The sequence below is a fragment of the Jaculus jaculus genome, chromosome 15 (genome assembly GCF_020740685.1).
Source record: "Jaculus jaculus isolate mJacJac1 chromosome 15, mJacJac1.mat.Y.cur, whole genome shotgun sequence".
NCBI classification, from domain to species: domain Eukaryota; kingdom Metazoa; phylum Chordata; class Mammalia; order Rodentia; family Dipodidae; genus Jaculus; species Jaculus jaculus.
In genome coordinates this window covers 55,672,696-55,693,083 of record NC_059116.1, presented here as the reverse complement: position 1 = coordinate 55,693,083, position 20,388 = coordinate 55,672,696, and the positions used below count along the sequence as shown (strand labels likewise).

General features: G+C 36.7%; 1 protein-coding gene across 3 annotated transcripts in view; it reads left to right on the top strand.

Annotated features, from left to right (window-relative positions):
- Positions 1-20,388, top strand: part of Armc3 (armadillo repeat containing 3) — a 158,224-nt gene that overhangs the window by 88,068 nt on the left and 49,768 nt on the right. For all 3 annotated transcript variants that reach the window (XM_012951147.2, XM_045135161.1, XM_045135160.1), the window contains 2 exons: positions 9,504-9,656; positions 10,052-10,157. In XM_012951147.2, the coding sequence (XP_012806601.2) occupies positions 9,504-9,656; positions 10,052-10,157 (259 nt within the window). The remainder of the gene's footprint in view (positions 1-9,503; positions 9,657-10,051; positions 10,158-20,388) is intronic.

The following is a 20,388-nucleotide window of genomic DNA, read 5'->3' as shown; positions in this document are numbered from 1 at the left end:
GGCCCATTTGCTTGAAACACTGTTTTCCAACCTTTCAACCTAAGATAGTGCCGCCCATCCTTTGTAGAAAGGTGAGTTTCTTGGAGGCAACAAATTGAAGGATCCTGCTGTTTAACCCAGTCTGAAAACCTATGTCTTTTGGTTGTGGCATTGAGGCCATTGATATTAAGAGATATTATTGAAAGGTGTGTATTTGTTTTTACCATTTTTTTTTTTGTAGTTCTTCTGGTTTTACCTTTTCTCTCTTGTGTTAACTAGTATTTGAGTATTGCTTGTTTTTTCCTGGTTCCTTTATGTGTGCTTTTCTTTCTCTTAATCATGGAGGATTCTTTCAAGTATTTTCTGTAGAGCTGGTTTTTTCTTCAAATATTCATTTAGCCTGCTTTTGTTGTGTAATGTCCTTATTTCTCCATTGATTTGAATGAATAGCTTTGCAGGATAAAGTAACCTTGGTTGACAGTTGTTATATTTCAGAACTTGGAATATATCACTCCAAGCCCTTCTGGCTTTTAAAGTTTGTGTTGAGTAATCTGCTGTGATCCTTATGGATTTGCCTTTGTATGTAACTTGATTTTTCTCTCTAACTGCTTTAAATATATTTTCTTGGGTTTGTATGTTTGGTAATTTAAGTATAACATGGTGAGGAGAGATTCTCTTTAGGTTTTGTCTGTTTGGTGTTCTAAAGGATTCCTTTATCTGCATTGGCATCTCTTTTCCAATTTGGGGTCCAAACAGTTAAAAGATATAAAGGAAAGAAAAAAAAAAGGACCTAAAAAACCAGCTGGCTATGCTAAATGAAGACCTAAGAAATGCAAGGAAGAATTTCAAGAAGCATGATGAAAATCAGAAAATAATGTGAAAAGGGAACTTTCTAGAGTGATGGGAGCCATACATAGACAAGTAGTAGAAACTGCAAACCTAACTGAACAAGCCAAAAACTCCTTAAAGGCTCTCAAGCATAGAGTCAGCCATGTGGAGGATAGAAACTCAAATTTGGAAGACAAAAGAGAAGAAACAGTTTGACAGTGCAAAAGTTTCAGTAAGTTCACAAATTTCTGTGAACAGAACATGAGGGAAATGTGGGAAACTCTCAAACATCCCAACATTCGGATCATGGGAATACCAGAAGGGGAAGAAATTCAGGCCAAAGGCATGGAGAATTTAAAATTATTTAACAAAATAATTAAAGAAAATTTTCCCACTCTCTCAAAAGAAAGGTCCATCAAGATATAAGAAGCTAACAGAACTCCAAACAGTTTGGACCAAAGTATAAACTCTCCAAGATATATTGTTATTAAGACTCTAACATTGATATCAAAGAAAGTCCTAAAAGCAAGTAGGGAAAAACAACTCATCACATTTAAAGGGAACCTCAACAGAATCACTTTAGACTTCTCAATGGAAACCCTGAAAGCCAGAAAGGCCTGAAATTGAACATTGCAAACTCCAAGAACCTATGGCTTCCAACCCAAACTTCTCTAACCATCAAAAGTATCCCTCATAATAGATGGTGAAATAAAAACCTTCCATGACAAAACTCACCTTTGCAACTATATGAACACAAAACCAAACCTACAGAGAGTATTTCAGGAAATTCTCTACAAAGAAGAATCAAATAATCCACCTCAAGTGCCTACAAGAAGCAGATCACAATAACCAAACTCAAAGGACAAAAATTTTCAAAGTCCATGAGAACACCAAACCACATAAACCAACATATGGCAGGGATCAAATCAAACCTCACTGTCATTACCTTAAATATTAATGGCCTTAATTCACCCATCAAGAGACACAAGATAATAGGGTGGATCAGAAAATTAGACCCCTCAATCTGTTGTCTTCAGGAAACCCACCTCACCACTAAAAACAGACACCTCCTCATGGTGACATAGTGGAAAATGGTAATCCAAGCAAATGGGAATAAGAAGCATGCATAGCCATACTAATATCAGATAAAAACCAAACCAAAAATAATAAAAAAAGACAAAGAAGGCCACTTCTTACTGATCAAGGGAAAAATCCAGCAAGAGGATATCACAATCATCAATATTTATGCACCTAAGACAGGAGCACCTCAATTCATAAAAGAAAACCCACTCATCAATAAAACATAAATAACCACCAATACCATCATAGCTGGGGACTTCAATACACCATTATCACCAATAGATTGATCATCCAAACATAAACTCAATAGGGAAGTAAGAAAGCTCAACAAAACCATAGAACATTTAGACCTAATGGACATCTACAGAACATTCCACCCCAAATCCAGGGACTACACATTCTTTTCAGCAGCCCACAGAACTTTCTCTAAAATAGATCATATACTGGGTCACAAAGCCTGCCTCCATATATTTAGGAAGATTTACATAATCCCCTGCATGATATCAGATCACAATACTAGAAACTAACAATAAAACGCTCACCAAAAATCCCATTGGCTCCTGGAAACTGAACAGCACACTTTTAAACAATAAATGGGTAAAAAATAAAATTGAGAAATTTTTAGAAATGAATGACAATGAGAACACATCATAGCAAAACTTATGGGACACAATGGAGGTGGTCTTCATGGGAAAATTCATAGCACTAAATGCCTTCATAACAAAGACAGAGAGATCCCAAATCAATAACTTCACTATCCACCTAAAGGCATGAGAAAAGCAAGAAGAATCCAATTCACAAAGCTCCAGACAGAAAGAAATAATTAAGATCAGAGCAGAAATTAAGGAATGGGAAATTAAGAAAACAAGAAAATTAATGAAACAAAGAGTTGGTTCATTGAAGAAATTAAAAAGATTGACAAACCCCTGTCCAATTTGATCAAGTGAAAAAAGGGGTACTTCAAATTCTATCAAACCTTCATGGAAGGACTGAAACCAATCTTTCTCGAACTGTGCCACACAATTGGAGAGCAGAGAAAGCTCCCCAACTCCTTCTTTGAAGCTACTATCACCCTAGTACCAAAACCAGGCAGAGATGTCACAAGAAAAGACAAGTACAGGCCTATTTCCTGATGAACTTAGACACATATGTCCTGACCAAAATCCTTGCAAACTGAATTCAACAACACATCAAATGCATTATCCACCTTGATCAAGTGGGGTTCATCCCAGAAATGCAGGGGTGGTTCAACATATGGAAATCTGTCAATGTAATATACAACATAAACAAGGCTAAACATAAAAAACACATAATCATTTTGATAGATGCAGAAAATGCCTTTGACAAAATACAACATCACTTACTGATCAAAACATTGGAGAGAATCAGCATTGTTGGTTTATATCTTAACACAATAAAGGCTATATACAAAGCTTCTAAAGCCCAATAATATTTAATGGAGAGAGATTGAAGGAATTCCCATTGAGATCAGGAACAGAGGTGTCCACTCTCACCTCTGCTATTCAATATAGTACTAGAAGTCCTAGATCAATCAATAAGACAGGAGAAATAAATAAAGTAGACACAATGAAGAAAACAAGAAGTCAAGTAAGTGCTATTCACAGATGACATGATTCTGCATGTAAAAGACTTGAGAGCCTGCATTCCAAAACTCTTAAAGATGATAAACTTCTTCAGCAAAGTAGAAGGATACAAAATCAATGCACAAAAATGTAGCCTTTCTATATGCAAATGACAAGTATACAGAGAAAGAATTAAGTGACATTTTCCCATTTTCAACAGCAACAAAAAAATAAAATACCTTGGAATAACATTAACCAAGGAAGTGAAAGATCTATATAATGAAAACATAAAAACACTCAAAAAAGAAATTGAAGAGGCTTGAGGAAATGGAAAGACTGCCCATGCTCCTGGACATGTAGAAATAATATTGTGGGAATGCCAATCGTACCAAAGGCAATCTACAGATTTAATGCAATCCCCATCAAAATACCAACATTGTTCTTGACAGAGATAAAAAAAAATCTCAAAATTCATATGGAAAAGCAGATGGCCTCAGATATCCAAGCATATGCACAGCAAAGAAACACCTCTGGAGGCATCACCATTCCTGATCTAAAGGTATATTACAAAGCCATAATAAAAACAGCATCGTACTGGCATAAAAACAGGAGGACAGACCAATGGAATAGAATTGAGGACCCAGACTTTGGGTCATGTAACTACAGCTACTTGATATTTGATGAAAGCCCTAAAAACATAGGCTAGAATAAACTCCAAAACTCTTAAAGATGATAAACTCCTTAATACAAGTAGCAGGATACAAAATCAATGCACAAAATTATTAGCCATTCTATATGCAAATGACAAATATACAGAGAAAGAAATTAGTGACATTTTCCCATTTTCAATAAATGATGCTGGACAAACTGGATAATAATATGGAGGAAATTGAAACTTGATCCACACATCTCAGCATGCACAACAATCAAGTCCAAGTGGAACAAAGACCTCAATATAACACCACAAACTTGGAAGAAAAGTTAGGAGGAAGAGGAACATTCCATGATTTAGGAGTTGGAAAAGTCTTCCTAAAGAAAACCCCAGTAGCACAGGATGTTAAACAAGCACCCAACCAATGGGATCTTAGGAAGCTGAAAAGTTTCTTCACAGACAAACATACAACAAGCAGAGACAATAGATTACCTTCAGAATGGGAGAAAATATTTGCTGAATATTTAACTGAAAAAAGTCTAATTTCTAGAATCTACAAAGAACTCAAAAACCTAAACAATACAAAGTCAAACAACCCACTCACAAAATGGGGCAAGGAACTGCACAGGCATTTCACAGAGGAAGAAATACACATGGCAAACACACACCTAAGAAAATGTTCATCATCCCTAATCATCAGGGAAATGCAAATTAAAACAACTATGAGATTCCACGTTACCCCAGTAAGGATAGCAAACATCAAAAATCAAATGCAAATAAATGCTGGCAAGGATGTGGATAAATAGGAACCCTCATCCACTGTTGGGGGAATGTAAGATGGTACAACCACTTTGGAAAGCAATATGGAGATGAAGCTGACTATAGAGTTACTACCAGACCCATTTATTCCCTTACTGGGCATGTACCCTACAAGCTGTATGCCTCAGCTCAGATTTGTTCAAACATCTTTATAGCTGATTTATTCATAATAGCCAAGAGCTGGAATCAAACCAGATGTCCATCATTAGATGAATGGATGACTAAGATGTGGTATATCTACACAATGGAATTCTACACAGCAGTAAGTAAAAATGACACAATGAAATTTGAAGAAAACTGGTCTAACTTGGAACAGATCATTTGCAGTGAACTCACTCAATCACAGAAAGATAATTGCTGCAGAGTCTCAGTCATCTAGAACACCTAACCTTAATCTGTCCAAGTTGCCGACATTCCTAGCAAGCATCTAGAGGACCAGACAATAGGGAGGGTGAGGAGGGAGGTGATGGTAAGGGAGTGGGTGGGGGACACAAAACTATACTCAAAACACAATGGTACCATAAAATTCTACATCCTAAAAGACAGACCAAATGGTTGAACCTTCTCCAGGCCCTTATAGGGAACACTAATTCACAAAGCCCTGGGTATGACAAAAACTTATCATTATCTCCTCCTGTTTCTACTTCTCTCTCTCTCTCTCTCTCTCTCTCTCTCTCTCTCTCTCTCTCTCTCTCTTCTCTCTCCCTCCCTCCCTCCCTCCCTCCCTCTATCTCTTTTATATCACTCATCCTTTTCTTCCTTCTCTTCTTGGGTGCTGACTTGTAACTCCCGGTACCAGCAGGTGGATATCATCCACCATGAGATTTTGATCACAGAGATCTACAAGGTCTCCCAAAAGAAGACAGATGTATGTCAGAGTGCTTGATGACCCACCATAGGTTAGTGGTAAGACCCTACTGAGGAAGACACCATATACTGTTGGCACGTATCATGGAGCGACATGGCTAGAAGCTGGATGAGAGTCAGTCACCAGACAGTATGTCTAGTTGTGGAAGGTGCTGCATGAGTGACTGGGGGATAATGACCAATATCTGTCCAAGCAACGCATGGTCTAATCTACTTAGCAACAAACAACCTGACATGATGCTCATACAAGTGCAATAATGGCACATAGCCATAGTGGGAAACCAACTGCTCTCAATTTGGCTAACTGATTTGCTCAGTGCAATGGAAGTCATAGCTGGAGCTGCGAAACAAGTCAGAACCATGTCCAACAATGAGCCCGCTCTTCATTAAATTCTCACTAAAAAATAATGGTTATCATATTTACCTGGTGCTAACTTTACTCCCTGTTGGAGAATCTGCTTCTCTTTTTCAGATAGACTCAGATCCTAAGGAAAGAACCACCCCATCATACCTCAGAAGGGCCCCCGCTGAAACTAAGAATGATTGGGGAAGCATGCAGGAATGCTGTTTTTCTTCTTTTCTTTTCTTTTTTTTCCTTTTTTTTTCTTTTTGCAAACTGGGAACCAGCACAATGATGAAGGAGATAGATACAGGGAACAGTCAACCCCTACCAAACCAGATATCCAAAGACACAGAGGCTCCCAAGATCTCAACACTAAATCAGACCTAATATGAACCCAACATGGCTCGGGGAAGTTTGCAGAAGAGGGAGCAGAAAGAATGTAAGAGCCACATGTTGGATCATCACATGCAGTCACTTCCTCCTACCCAAAACTAAAGGCTGACCCCACAATGCATGACCCATATATGCCAACAAGAAGGGTCCCTATGGAGGGGAGAGGACACAGAAGAGGCTAACAAGGGTAACAACTTGACTGTATTGACTGAATGCAATAAAATAAAAGACTTACAAAATGGAGGATCAAATCTATGACAAAATTTTCTGAAAAAAAATCAAAAGGATCTATTTATAAACTTTTCATTTGCACAGTAGCCTCTAGTGCCTTTAATGACAGTTTTATGTTATTAGAATTAAGCCTGACATGTTTTTGTTTTTGTAGAAAGTGCCTAAAAAGACAAAAGATAGTAGCATTTAGAATTAACTGTAACATAAGATTGTAAAATATTTAGCTAACAATACAAAACCAAAATAGTTTTATTTTAATTTTTAAAAAATATTTTATAGGGAGCCGAGTGTGGTGGTCCATACCTTTACTCCCAGCACTCAGGAGGCAGAGGTAGGAGGACTGCCGTGAGTTTGAGGCCACCCTGAGACTCCATAGTGAATTCCAGGTCAGCCTGAGCTAGAGTGAGACCCTACTTTGAAAAACCAAAAAAAGTTTTATAGGGCTGGAGAGATGGCTCAGTGGTTAACAGCTTGCCTACAAAGCCTAAGAACCCTGGTTCGAGGCTCAGTTCCCCAGTACCCACGTAAGCCAGTTGTTTAAGTATCTGGAGTTCGTTCGCAGTCTCTGGAGGCCCTGGTGTGCCCATTCTCTCTCACTCTGCCTCTTTTTCTGTCGTTCACTCTCAAATTTAAAAAAAAAAAAAAGGCAAAGAAGAAAATGTTTTACAGACACCTTCCACACATATAGACAGTATAATATGATCATAATTCCCTCCTACTACTCTCCTTTCTTTGGCTCTTATATTCTTTCCTCTTCCTCCTCCTCTTCCTTCTTCTTTCTGGTTTTTTTGTTTGTTTGTTTGTTTATTTTTATTTATTTATTTGATAGTGACAGAGAAAGAGGCAGAGAGAGAGGAGAGTGGGCACGCCAGGGCTTCTAGCCACTGCAAACGAACTTCAGACGCGTGTACCCCTTGTGCATCTGGCTAACGTGGGTCCTGGAGAATCAAGCCTCGAACCGTGGTCCTTAGGCTTCACAGGCAAGCGCTTAACCACTAAGCCATCTCTCCAGCCCTCTTTCTGGTTTTTTGAGACAGGGTCTCACTCTAGTTCAGGCTGACCTGGAATTCACTATGTAGTCTCAGAGTGGCCTTGAACATATGGTGATCCTCCTTCATCAGCTTCCCAAGTGCTGTGATTAAAGGCACGCACCACCACACCTGGCTCTTTTCTTCTTTTTCTATATATGTTCTTTGTTTTGTTAAATGTTTTCTTTTTATTGACAACTTCCATACATATAAACAAAATAGCATGGTCATAATCCCCTCCCAATACCCTCCCTTGCCCCCCTCCCAAATCCCTCCTCCACTGAATCCTTCTTTTATCCAACTAGCATTTTTTCTTCTCCTAATATTCATGTCTTGTGTAGCTACTGTGAGGTCATGAATACCAGGGCCACTTTATGTTTGGAGGATAGTATTGCGAACACTCCTCCCCTTCATTTTTCTACCTCTTCCACAATGGTCCCTGAATTTAGGAGGGTGTGATACAGAAACAATTAGTTCTTTCTGGGTGTGGTGACACACACCTTTAATCCCAGCACTTGGGAGGCAAAGGTAGGAGGATCGCCATGAGTTGTAGACCACCCTGAGACTGCATAGTAAATTCTAGGTTGGCCTGAGCTAGAGTGAAACCCCACCTTGAAAACAAAATAGTTCTTAATGTACTAATTTAATGCATTGAACATTTACATGTATGTAATTTATATATCCCTGCACCCACAGTAAGTCAAGAGAAAAAACTTGTTTAGGGAACAGCAACAAAAATACTTTGGTTTCAAGCTGGTAAAGTACCTCAGTGGTCAGTGCTTGCTTAGCATGCATAAGGTCCTGGGTTCCATCCTTAGCATTGCAAAGAAAGAAAAAAATACATATTGGTTTCAAATTTAGCTTTGTTTATAAGGAGGGTGAGTATCATAATATGAACATAGAATGATTTAAATATCTTCAAATCAAAAACTATTCTAACATATTTCATAATATACTTATGGTCTCACATAGTTGCTTTATTTTATGTTATGCTTTGTTATTTTGAGGTAGAGTCTCACTCTAGCCCAGACTAACCTGGGATTCATTATGTAATCCAGGTTGGTTTTGAACTCCTCCTACCTCAGCCTTTCTTAGTGCTGGGATTATAGGTATGACCCATCATACCCTACTCAAATAATTGCTTTAAATTATGTACTGTAATTTGAGAAAAAGATGTTTTTGGTTTCTTTATGTAAGACCAGAAGAGTCAGGTTCACATTTCACCTTTACTCATACTGCTTCTTTTCTCTTACTCTTTTGAGCTCTTTAGCATCCAGCTCCCCCAATTTTACTTAGTAGGCATGCTTTAAGTATTGCATTTTTGTATTTAAAGTAGCTTAAAATAAATGGCTTTTGTCCTCAGTGCGGAGAAATGTTGTGTGAACACTGGGTGGCTGTCAGCTCATGGTTGGTGTTAAATGATTACTTGTGAAATTTGAAAACTTGCCTCTTTCTTATCTCAGCATTCATTACCATAGTGTTCATATGTAGCATATGAAGGGAAAAGGACATGTAACACCTATCTATGACTCCTTTTGCGTTATTGCTACATTCTGAAGGTTAAATAGGTACAGATTTTGTTCAGTTTAAAGGGCACTGAAGGTGGCTTGTATTCCTGTCATATTTGGGATGGGTAAGTAATAACACTTAACAGTTTTTACAGCTAAATTCTGATTTTTTTCCCTTTTGATTTATGAAAGCTGAAAATAGAAAACTTTTTCACGAACAAGAAGTTGAAAAATGCCTGGTAACCCTTTTGGGTTCTGAAAGTGATGGGACTAAAATTGCTGCTTCCCAAGCTATTTCAGCAATGTGTGAGAATACCAGCAGCAAAGATTATTTCAATACTCAGGGTAAGCAAGCTGAAGAGCAGTATTTTGAATGTTTTTAGATGACTATATTCTAGGGTTTGTGGATTGATTTAAAGTACACTTTGGGGGTTGAAGAGATAGCTTAGCACTTAAGGTGCTTTCCTGAGAAGCCTAAGGACCCATGCTTGACTCTTCAGATCCCAAATAAGCTAGAAGCACAAGGTAAAGCAAGTGGGCAAGGTCACACATATGCACATGGTGGCACATGTCTCTGGAGTTTGGTTACAGTGGCTGGAGGCCCTTGTGTGTCATTTCTCTCTCCCTCCATCTTTCTCTCTCTCTCTCCCTCTCTCTCCATTAAAAAAATAAAAAATAAAAAGGCCAGTCTGTTGGGCTTGCCTCAGAAAAAGTTACATTTTGTATTTCTTTGTCTGCAGGGATCCCACAGATAGTTCAGTTGCTCAAAAGTGACAATGAAGAGGTGAGGGAGGCAGCAGCTCTGGCCCTTGCAAACCTGACCACTTGCAACCCTGCCAATGCCAAGTAAGTGTAGAACCTACACCCTACAACATTCGATAGTCCAACATGTCCCAATTGTGATATTTTAGCTGTTAAGATGGTCACACATGTTTGCAGATCATCTATCTCGGGTTATTCTTCAGGATGACTTATGAAAATAGTCATTTAATTGGATTGTTTCCCAAAACATAATATCTGAACTGTTTGAGTTTGTTGGGAAAATGTGCAGGTCATTTAATCGATTTAACAGTTAAACTCCCTGCAAAAGCTTCTAGTACCAGTAAAAGTGGATAATATCAGAAATAGAGTCAACATTATACAGGTAATTGATAAATCCAGAAAAATATTAAGATTCATTCTGTAAGTACATAACCATTGGAGAAATAGAAACATTTTGCAGTCAATTAAAAGCAACATGCCATGGACAATGAGCATGAATAAAGGTCAAGGGCAGGAATTCCTTCACTAATATTAACATTACAAAATATGTTTTGTAATTGTTATCTAAACTAATTACTGAAATAGTCCATCAATACTGAGAAGACCCAGACTTTGCAAGCTTAACTAATTTCCCAGGGTGTACTCACATTTAAATATCTGAGCTGTAAATTCAACCCACATCTGTCAGACTCCAGAGTCTGGGTTCCTTCATGTCCAGAAGAAAAAGAAGTCTTAGAAGATCTGAAAGGCAAGATTCATAAATAGAATATTTTTTGTCTTCCTTGTGTCCCATTTGGTATGTGAATTAACCATTATTTTTATTGTTTTGTTAAAATCTGTCCCAAATCACCCTTTTCTAACTTGAAGCTCTTTCTCCTCACATACTTAACCTTTCTTATCTCTACTCCCACACAAACATCCTGTAAGAACTTAATAGAATGACGACAGTCTTACAGTGTATAATGAAAACACAAGAGATACATAGTGTCAGAACAGAGCATGCTCCAATCTTTGTCATGATAATTATCTAAGTTAAGGGACATCATTCTCATTATGAAAGCTCACAAATTTTTAAGGAATACTGAGACATTGGAAGTAGCAAATTAAAAATAACATGTTATGTGATTTTCTTTTTGCATAGTCATGTCATTGCAAAAAAAATTTATCAGCAACACTGAAGTCTCTTTCTAGTCCACTTAAAATTATATATTATCTAAGACACTTTTATAGGCCTCTGTGAGCTGCCTGGCTTCTCTCATATGCAGAATTTTATGCAGAATTGGTTAGGAGATAATAGATAATTTTAAGAGAGGCTAGCTTGAGATTTGATCTTAAAAGTTAGTTCTTTAACAAATTTTTGTCATATGTGAATATGGAATTGGGACTAAATTATCCCTGACTTCTCTATCACCATCTACTTATTTCATTTTATTCTTATAAATTTTTTCTGGCATTTTAAAATCTATTATTTGTTACCCCCCCCACACACACACCTTCTAGTTTGCATTTGTTAAGGGGTTTATTGGTGTTCTTTGAAGTCTATATAGTTTTACCTTAACTTTTTGAGATAAAATTTATGTGAGTAATTTTTTTTTTTAAAGTCAGGCAACATATTTATGTCAGATGTTAAAAACTGGGGTTGAAAAAGACTCTATTGGGGCTGGAGGGATGGTGTAGTGGTTAAGACGCTTACCTGCAAAGCCAAAGAACCTAGGTTCGAGTCCCCAGGACTCATGAAAGCCAGATGCAGAAGGTGGCACATGCATCTGGAGTTTGCTTCTCTCTTTCTGTGTCTCTTTCTCTCTCAAATAAATAAATAAATAAATAATAAAACATTTTAAAAATTAAAAGACTATTATAGTCAACCAAAAGTAGTGAGAACAGCTGTGCCAAGCCATTGGTTCTTTTCAAGTGTTCCTTAGTATTAAGTCAAATTCAACAGAAGTGACAACAAAGATGATTGGTTATTTTAATTTTTCCTCCTCATATTGTATTTAAGCATCTCCTAGTTTCTTTCCAAGTATAAGCCATGCTGTGCTCTTCAGGTGGCTGAAGTCAGGGTTTCTAATTGCTTTTCTGTCACATGTTGTGAAGGGAGGAAAAGCCCAAATTTGAAGTGCTCTACGTATATTTGGTGGCTAGCTGTTTGGATACCTCCAATTGTTAACCTAATGCTTAAAATATCAATTATGGTAGTGTTACAGGGTAATTCATCTCCTATAATCATATCTTGACATGTCTGAAATGAATTTCCCATTCTTAAATTCAGGGCATCTTCTGGGTTGGAGGCTTATTTCATTAAATAAGTCATGATAACATGTAATGATGGATCATTGCGAGTTCAAGACCAACCTAGATTACATAGTGAATTCCAGGTTAGTTTGGACTAGAGTGAGAATCTGCCTCAAAATGATAAAAATAAAATAATAAAAATAACAAAATAAAAATGTGAATAACCATAAACATACTATAAAGTATGTTAGAATAGTTCTTGATTTCAATGACCCTCCTACCTTAGCCTCCCTTAGTGCTGGGATTATAGGTGTGAGCCACCATACCCTGTTCAAATAATTGCTTTAAATTATGTACTGTAATTTTGTTTGCAGTGGATAGAGGTCCTGGCATGCCTTCTCTCTCTCTCAGCCTCTCTCTGTCTCTCAAATAAAAATAAATAAGATCTAAAAATATCTTTAAAAAAGGAGAAAATATGTACTGTGTTGTGACTCCTTTTGTAAAACAAATGCTGTTTTTACTAAATGTTTTATAATCCAAAATACAATTTTATATCCTATCTATAAATTATCATGTAATATACATGATTTCAGACTTTCATATATCTTGTTTTTCATAACAAGAAGTCATATTCATATGTCATAATAATGTGACAATGAGCAATTTTATCTGCAGTGATAAATAGACCATTCCCTTCATAGAAAGTTTTCAAGTTCAAGCCATTTTAGTTTTATCTTAATTATTGCTACTGATATTGTTTGTTAGGTATTTTCTATGAATGTAGCCTTATAGGTACTCAAGTTTTCTAGACATTTCAAAATTTATTTCTTCAATTAATAACAGTTTAAGTAATTTGTGATGAATTTGAATTAAAAGCTCTAACCTGCTTCCATTCCACCCTTCTGACTAATTCACACCATTCTCTAGTTTTCAAGATGAGGGTTGTGAATGTTACTGTAAATATTCCTTGATGGTGCTTTCAGGGTCCATTTTAGGGAGTATGGGGCCACTTGACCCCTCACCTAGTGTGAATTCTGGGAGACAGTTCCTTGGGGCTCCAGTGAACTCTGTTGGACCCTTTATTGGAAAACTGTTATTAATCTTCTCTGCTCTGTATGAACTAGGTTCATAGAGCACTGACTTTCTCCATGCCAAAGTTCCCTTCAAATCCCTGCCTGTACTTTTCTAACCAATTAATCACTTCAAAGTTTTACATTATTTATGCAAATACTGAGAGAATGATTAGTGTTTGAAGTCCTTCTCAGTAGTTGATTTCATGCTTAATAGAATATTTTAAACAATTTCTAATATTGCTACTATCTGTTGGATATGATCAGAACTGATGTTTTTAAAGTTACCCAAAGAATGAAAAGTATTTAGTGTTTTTCATTTTCCTTTGCTAGTGCTAACTAAATTTGGCTATTGGTAATCTATGATAAGATTTGAAAACTAGTATAAATAATGGCTAGGTATTCGTTTAAAAGATGTAGTTTTAGCAAATAAGATGCAATGAGTAAAACAAAAATCAAAAAACAATTGCATTCATTTAACTTTAACTGCTGCTGAGCCATCTCTCCAGCCAGAAAACTTGTAATCAGAACTGTATTCTTTACAGCAGGAGTGTGTTAGATCATACTAATTTTAGTTCACAGTTATCTCATGTTATCTCCATGAAGAGCTGGGCAGTTCCCTGAAGTTTTAGAGATCCTTTTATCTCTATTTACTTGTTTACGTTTTTACTTTTCTGTACTGCTTCCTGACTTCTCACAGCAATAGCAACCAAAGAATATTCTAAATGATAGCATATAGTTGGTTACTTAAAAAAAAATAATTGATTGATTGCTAGGCCACTGCCATGCCTTCACAATAGTAGAGAGAAAGCTATTTTCTAGGGACCGACCTGCTTTTGTGTGTAATCTATGCTAGGATCACACAAAGGAAATGGTAAGTAAGGGGCATATCAAAGGGAACTCCAGAAAGATATACCATGTCCCTAAATTATACTGATGTGTGTTTGAGTGCTTTGGTAACTTTTGCATATCTGTATATGAATGTCATTATTGTATATGCATGACCCATCAGTTTGTGTTATCAGTCTTAAGAATTATCTTGACTAATGTAGAGATAAAGAAAAATTCTCACCCAATTGAATAAATATTGGGGAAGCAGGTAATATTATTTTAATGTGTATTAGGATTACTTGTTGTATAGAAAACCATATAATTTGTAGAGAAGAATTTAAAATGTATCCCACATACAGAATTTCATACAATAATGCAAAAGTCAGTACTTCATAGTGATTCAAGAAAAGCCAGGAGGACACTTACTCAATGCTCATGCTTTGCAACAGTCATTTCAGCACTGTCTGGAGGGTGTAATCTTAAGTGAGTGTAGAAAGCTCTTTATCAAGCCTTAAAATAATTCTGACCCACTTAAATAAAGCTGGGGTGGGGAAAAGCAGGTAATATAATATGCATGGTAGTATAATATACATATATATTACCATTTCTTTGCATTTTTGTTTACTTGTAGATTTTAGAATAATGTTTTTCAGTCTTAGAATTGTTCGTATTTTATTGTGAAATGATGGCTATGGTGGAGTGAATGATGATGGTCATTTTGAAAAGAAGGAAATGAAATGCAAAAATACATCTGTTAAAGCTAGAAAAATCCCCAACTTTCTGTTCTCTCTCTTATTCTTTTGTAGGACAGGATTATTTGTGCTCCTCTGAAATGGTTGGAGATGTATACCATCCCTCTCTGAGAAATAACTTCTAATGCCCTGTCCTAGATCCTCCTTCTTGGCCAGTACTCAGATTCTTTTTGGCATACTTAAAGAAACACTGACCATATACATAACCCATGAAACACACAAGCTCATGTTACAGACTAGATGTTCTGGTAGGGCTTACTGTCAGAGCAGTATACTTATTGTCTTTGTCTTGGAGGCAGGGTTTTTCTGAAGAAAAATGTTTTCAGAGTTCTAGTTTTCCTTCAGCCACTGTGACAGAAATAGTGTCTTCATACTGACCCCTAGTGGTAACTCAAAAGGGCATGGGGAAGGGGCAAAAAATAAAAATAAAAATAAAAATGAACAGATTGCTCTGTGTTTTAATGAAACCCACACTAATTTAATTTGAAGCACTCTGGTAAGCCTAAAATAGCATTTTAGAACCTTATTAAGAATTATGATCTGGAAATCATTTCACTGTGATAATATTCTACTGGTACATATGCATTTCACAGATGTTTGTGTTCATCTCGGACCCTTTCTAGGTCATAGTCATTTCAAAACATTTTGACACTGTCATTATATTAGAAGCTGGATATTGGTTATTCTATGTAGTCATATAAAATAAATACATTTGAACACAGACAAATCTCATTGGTATCATAATTTCTTTCAAGATGATTGTTGCTCTTGATTCTGTTGAATAGAAAATAATTTTCATTTAACGTTCTTATTTGTGTGAGTTTATTGTAAAATTATAGTTCCTTTAATTAGCATGCTCACAAAATAAGTATCATGCAAGGTAAAGTGAGCTAGTAAAAGTGATGAAGAGGGCTGGAAAGATTGCTTAGCAGTTAAGGCACTTGCCTGTGTAACCTAAGTACCCATGTTCAGCTCTCCAGATCCCATGTAAGTCAGACTCACAAGGTGATGCAAGTGTACAAGGTTGCACATGCACACAAGATGGCACACATCCAGAATTTGATTGCAGTGGTTGGGGGCCCTTGTATGCCATTTCTCCCTCTCACACACAAGCAAATGAACAAATAAAAGGCGATAAAGAACAAATAATCAACTGATATTTTAAAGGTCCTCTCATTTTAGTAATAAGATAGGAAGAATTTTCATGGTAAACTTAATTATTCCTGTATTTTCCATCCAAATTTGTCGAGAGACTATTTCTCATTTCTACTCCTTAGTGCCTAGAATTCTCTCTGCCTGGTAGATTCTTGTTATTACATTGCTTATATTGGATTGGAAAAGAAAGAATCCTGGATTTGAAAAGCATATAGGATGCAAGCTAAGTGTTGCAATGAAACCACTTAATTCCATGTCTCACCTTATGTTGATGGATGCCTTCCAGATTAACAAACGGTTTGAATATGATTAGCAATGGGTTTTGTGAGGATTGGTGAATCTCATAAAATGTTCAATTAGAAAATAATACATTGTGCTTTTATTGCCTATTGAATAAAGACTGATATTTGCATAACATTGTAAAGTTGCTAGTACTCTCAGATTTCTAGCATTACTGATTTTCAGAGGAAGTTATCAGTTGGGATATTCTTTTTATTATCTAATTCTCTTTTAATTTGAATAAGCTTATATAAGTTTGTTTTATTTACCCTTGACTTTTTATATTATTAATTTCCCATGTTTTTTCTTCATGTGGGAAGATTCCATATAGCAATTACATCTACATCTTCACAGAAAGAGCTGAAGAAACTTCCCCAGCTCTAGCCCTGTAGCTGTTCAAGATTTGACTGTCCAGCTGAAATGTTGTCTAAAGAATGAAATTTTCATGCACACATGCATATTGTGTAAATATGATCATGTTTTTCCATGATTCAAGTGTCTCTAGCTTGGTGGTTCATGATAATAGCATGTAATTATGAGCCAGGTGTTGAGTTAAGTAAGTACTCCAGTGAAATATATCAAGAAATCCTATAACAGTCTTATGGGAAGGTATTCTCTTTATCATGTCTGTTTGTCCATCCTGAAGATGAAGAAGCAGAGGCACAGTACTTTATCAAAGTCCCAGGGGTGGGGTAGATATTACCCCAAGGCAGTAATCTGTTTTCTATTATCCTTTGCCAGTTAGCCAGAATTGAAGTCCTTCTTTCCACTCTTGTTGCTTGTCTCCTGTCAAGCCAATACCTTGAACTTCTCCAAACCTTCCCTATGAGAATATTCTCCCTTTGCCTTCAGGCTCTCTTGGAATTCTTGTGAAATGGAAAGGCAGAGGCTCTTGCTACTCCAGTACTTCTGGATGCATCTTTTGTCCTTTTCTTTTCCTTTCTTTTCTTCCTCCCTACATTTTCCTTCCAGATTCTTCCTTCCCATCCCACCTCTCCTCCTGTCTTCCTCTGGTCCTCTGATCCTCATTTCTCATTCTCTGTGGAATGGTAAAGTGAAGCAAGTAGACACTGCCTTTGATTTTTTGGAGAGGAGTATCCCTTAAAAATATTGTAATTTTTAAAGTTTAAGATCTTAATGATAAGTTGGATATGGTGGCACATGCCTATAGTCCCAGCACTTGGGAGGCAGAGGCAAGAGACTCAGGAATTCAATTTCAAACCCAGCCTGAGTTACATGAGACTCTGTCTTTAAAAAAAGAAAAAAAGAAAAAAGAAAAAAGAAAAAGAAAACAAAACCCTTTAATGATAATGATAAAGGTGGCAATAAAATGAACTAAAAGTGACAATATCATAATTTTAATCCAGTGCCTGTTGTTAACTTCCTTCATGAACAGTTGTATTCTGTCTAAATTTTGTCTTTGTCGGAAATGAAATTAAGTAAAAAGGAATCTAGAGTGATTGCCCTCAACTTTCAATAAGGGTATGAAGGGAACCCTCTATAGAATTTATCATTGTAAAACGCTCCTCTGAGCTTTGGATTCTTTTGCAATCATTTCACCACTCTTTGGGTATTTATTATGTGCTGAGTACTGCTCTAGCTATAGGGACACAGTACATAGGTGACAAAAGTTTTATGAAGCTGCCTTCCTCAAGCTTTTGTCTAGAAGATTTTAGACATATGGTATGGCTATGTAGCCCAGGCTGTCCTTGAACTCATTATCCTCATGCCTAAACCTCCTTTAGTGCTGGAATTACTAGCATGCATCCTTACACTCAGCCTATATCAGCTATCTAGAAAGGTATTATTAAGTGTAATTTAAAAAAATACAAGTAAAATAAACCAGCCAAACTCCATAGAAAGGGACAGGACCCCAAGATCCTGAAAGAGGGCTCAGTCAATGACATGGGATTAATTAAGCAAGGACAGTAGAACTGAGAAAAAGCCCCTAGACTGGGAATCTAGCTTAGTACTAGGATTTTAAAATTCTTTCTGTTACAATATATTCAATATCCTTATTAAAATAGTAAAATTTTGTCTTTAATCCCTTTGGGATCATGCCCATGTCACCTATAGTTATTTAAATAGACTGATTTCCAGGCTAAGAAGAAACATTTGATACCTGCAAAGTCATTTATTATGAATACCTTCACCATCATGGCTCTTTTATTCGGATACATGTCAGCCATGTAAAGTGCAGCATGTTGTTCACTCCCATGGCAGATAGTTAATTACTGGCAGAGGACTCTGGCTTCAGAAGCAGAGGGTAGTGTGGAGGGAGTGAAGAATTGTGATTCAATAGGTAGGTCAATATAGAATTTGCATCATTCAGAGTAAAGAAAATTACATTTGATTTTCCCAGACTTTGATTGACTGCCTCCAAATCAGTAACAAAAACACATGTGCTATTTATAGAAGTGCTGAGTTGGCATGGATGAGTCTGCAATTTTGCAATTATTGAGAAACCATGGTGTCAGAGCAGCTGTAACACATGAACATTCTGGAAGTCTAAAAATCATATAGAGTAAGATATACCAAGATAATGTAAGTGATGTGGTTTCATATACCTCTTATTATTTTTATTAAATTTTTCTTATTTTGCTATGGGAGACAAACACAGTTGTATCTGTAGGTAACTTTTGCTTTGATAGTTATGCTACCTTTAAGTGTTTGTGCACAATTAATTGTGATTTTCTCCCTTAAGAGTAAAATTATCCTTAAATATTTTAAATACTATTTAAAAGGGGGAAAAAAACCCCTCCTCTTAGCTAGTGTTTCCACTCCTGGCAGAATTTGAGGTACATACCTCCCAAAGCTATGGAGCTGCAGGGGGATTACCTCTGTTTTGGACTCTGGAATTGATCAATTTAACAAACATGCTGTACGTCATTGAATAACTGGCTGGAATGAGAGTAAAGAATCTGTTCTCCACTTTCTAGATCTGGCTGTGGGAACAGGAGATAGCTCTACTTGCTGATCAGAGCATCCAGGTTCCCCCTGCATATGTTTTCTCAGCCTGCAAGGCTTTTGAGCACCTCTCTGTAACTCCAGTACAGTCACCTCTCCTCACCCCTGGCAATGTCTCCCACCAGTTAGTTGTCCTTGATGTGACAAAACTCAGAAAGACATATGAAACATGATGCTGGTGGGAATGGTTGTAATCACTGTTAACAATGTTCTTATTTCCAGTATTACCATCTGTTCCATTAGCTTCTACATTTTACCCTGTGTGTGGGCTCTGTTAAACCAATTTATGGACTGCCCAAGGTCACCCTTGATTCATGTAACCAACCTTTACAGATGAGTTGAATATGACTTTCATCCAGACAAAAAAGATTCAATTTTGAGAAATACCAAATGGTATCACCAGTGACATTCAGAATCAGTGTTTGCAAAGATAGAGACACTATCAACACCAGAAATTGATATGCTCCTAAAATATACTTTGTTTAAAGTGAAAATTTTCATTCACTAAATTCCATCTAAACTTGAGTCAATATAATTGGATATGCAGTGCTGTGGGGAGGAAATGTACTGATTTTAAGAGTAATTTACATGCTAGTTTTACATGCTAATTTACATGAAAGTGTAGATCCTAATTTTTTAATATACTGACTACATTTTATTTTGTAGTGTTTAGACTGAAAATAGGATTTAATTAGGCTTTCTCATTTGTTTTATTGAGAACCTTATTATATGAACATATTGCAAAATGGTCATAGAACCATTGGGTTGTACTATTATTCCACCACCATTTGACTGAGGGCTGTCCTCAGTGGGGTTATAGGTATTCATTGTGGGGTCATGCATGCACCAGTCAGCCTCTTGGGGGTGGGGGAGCAATGCATCAAAGTACACCTTCCCACCTGGTGGTTCTTACATTCTTTCTTCCCTCTCTTCAACAATGTTCCCTGTGGCTTAGAGGGTCTGTTACAAGTCTCCTTTAATGTTGAGCTCTCAGCAGCCTCTGATTTTATGTTTTAATGAGTTTTAATT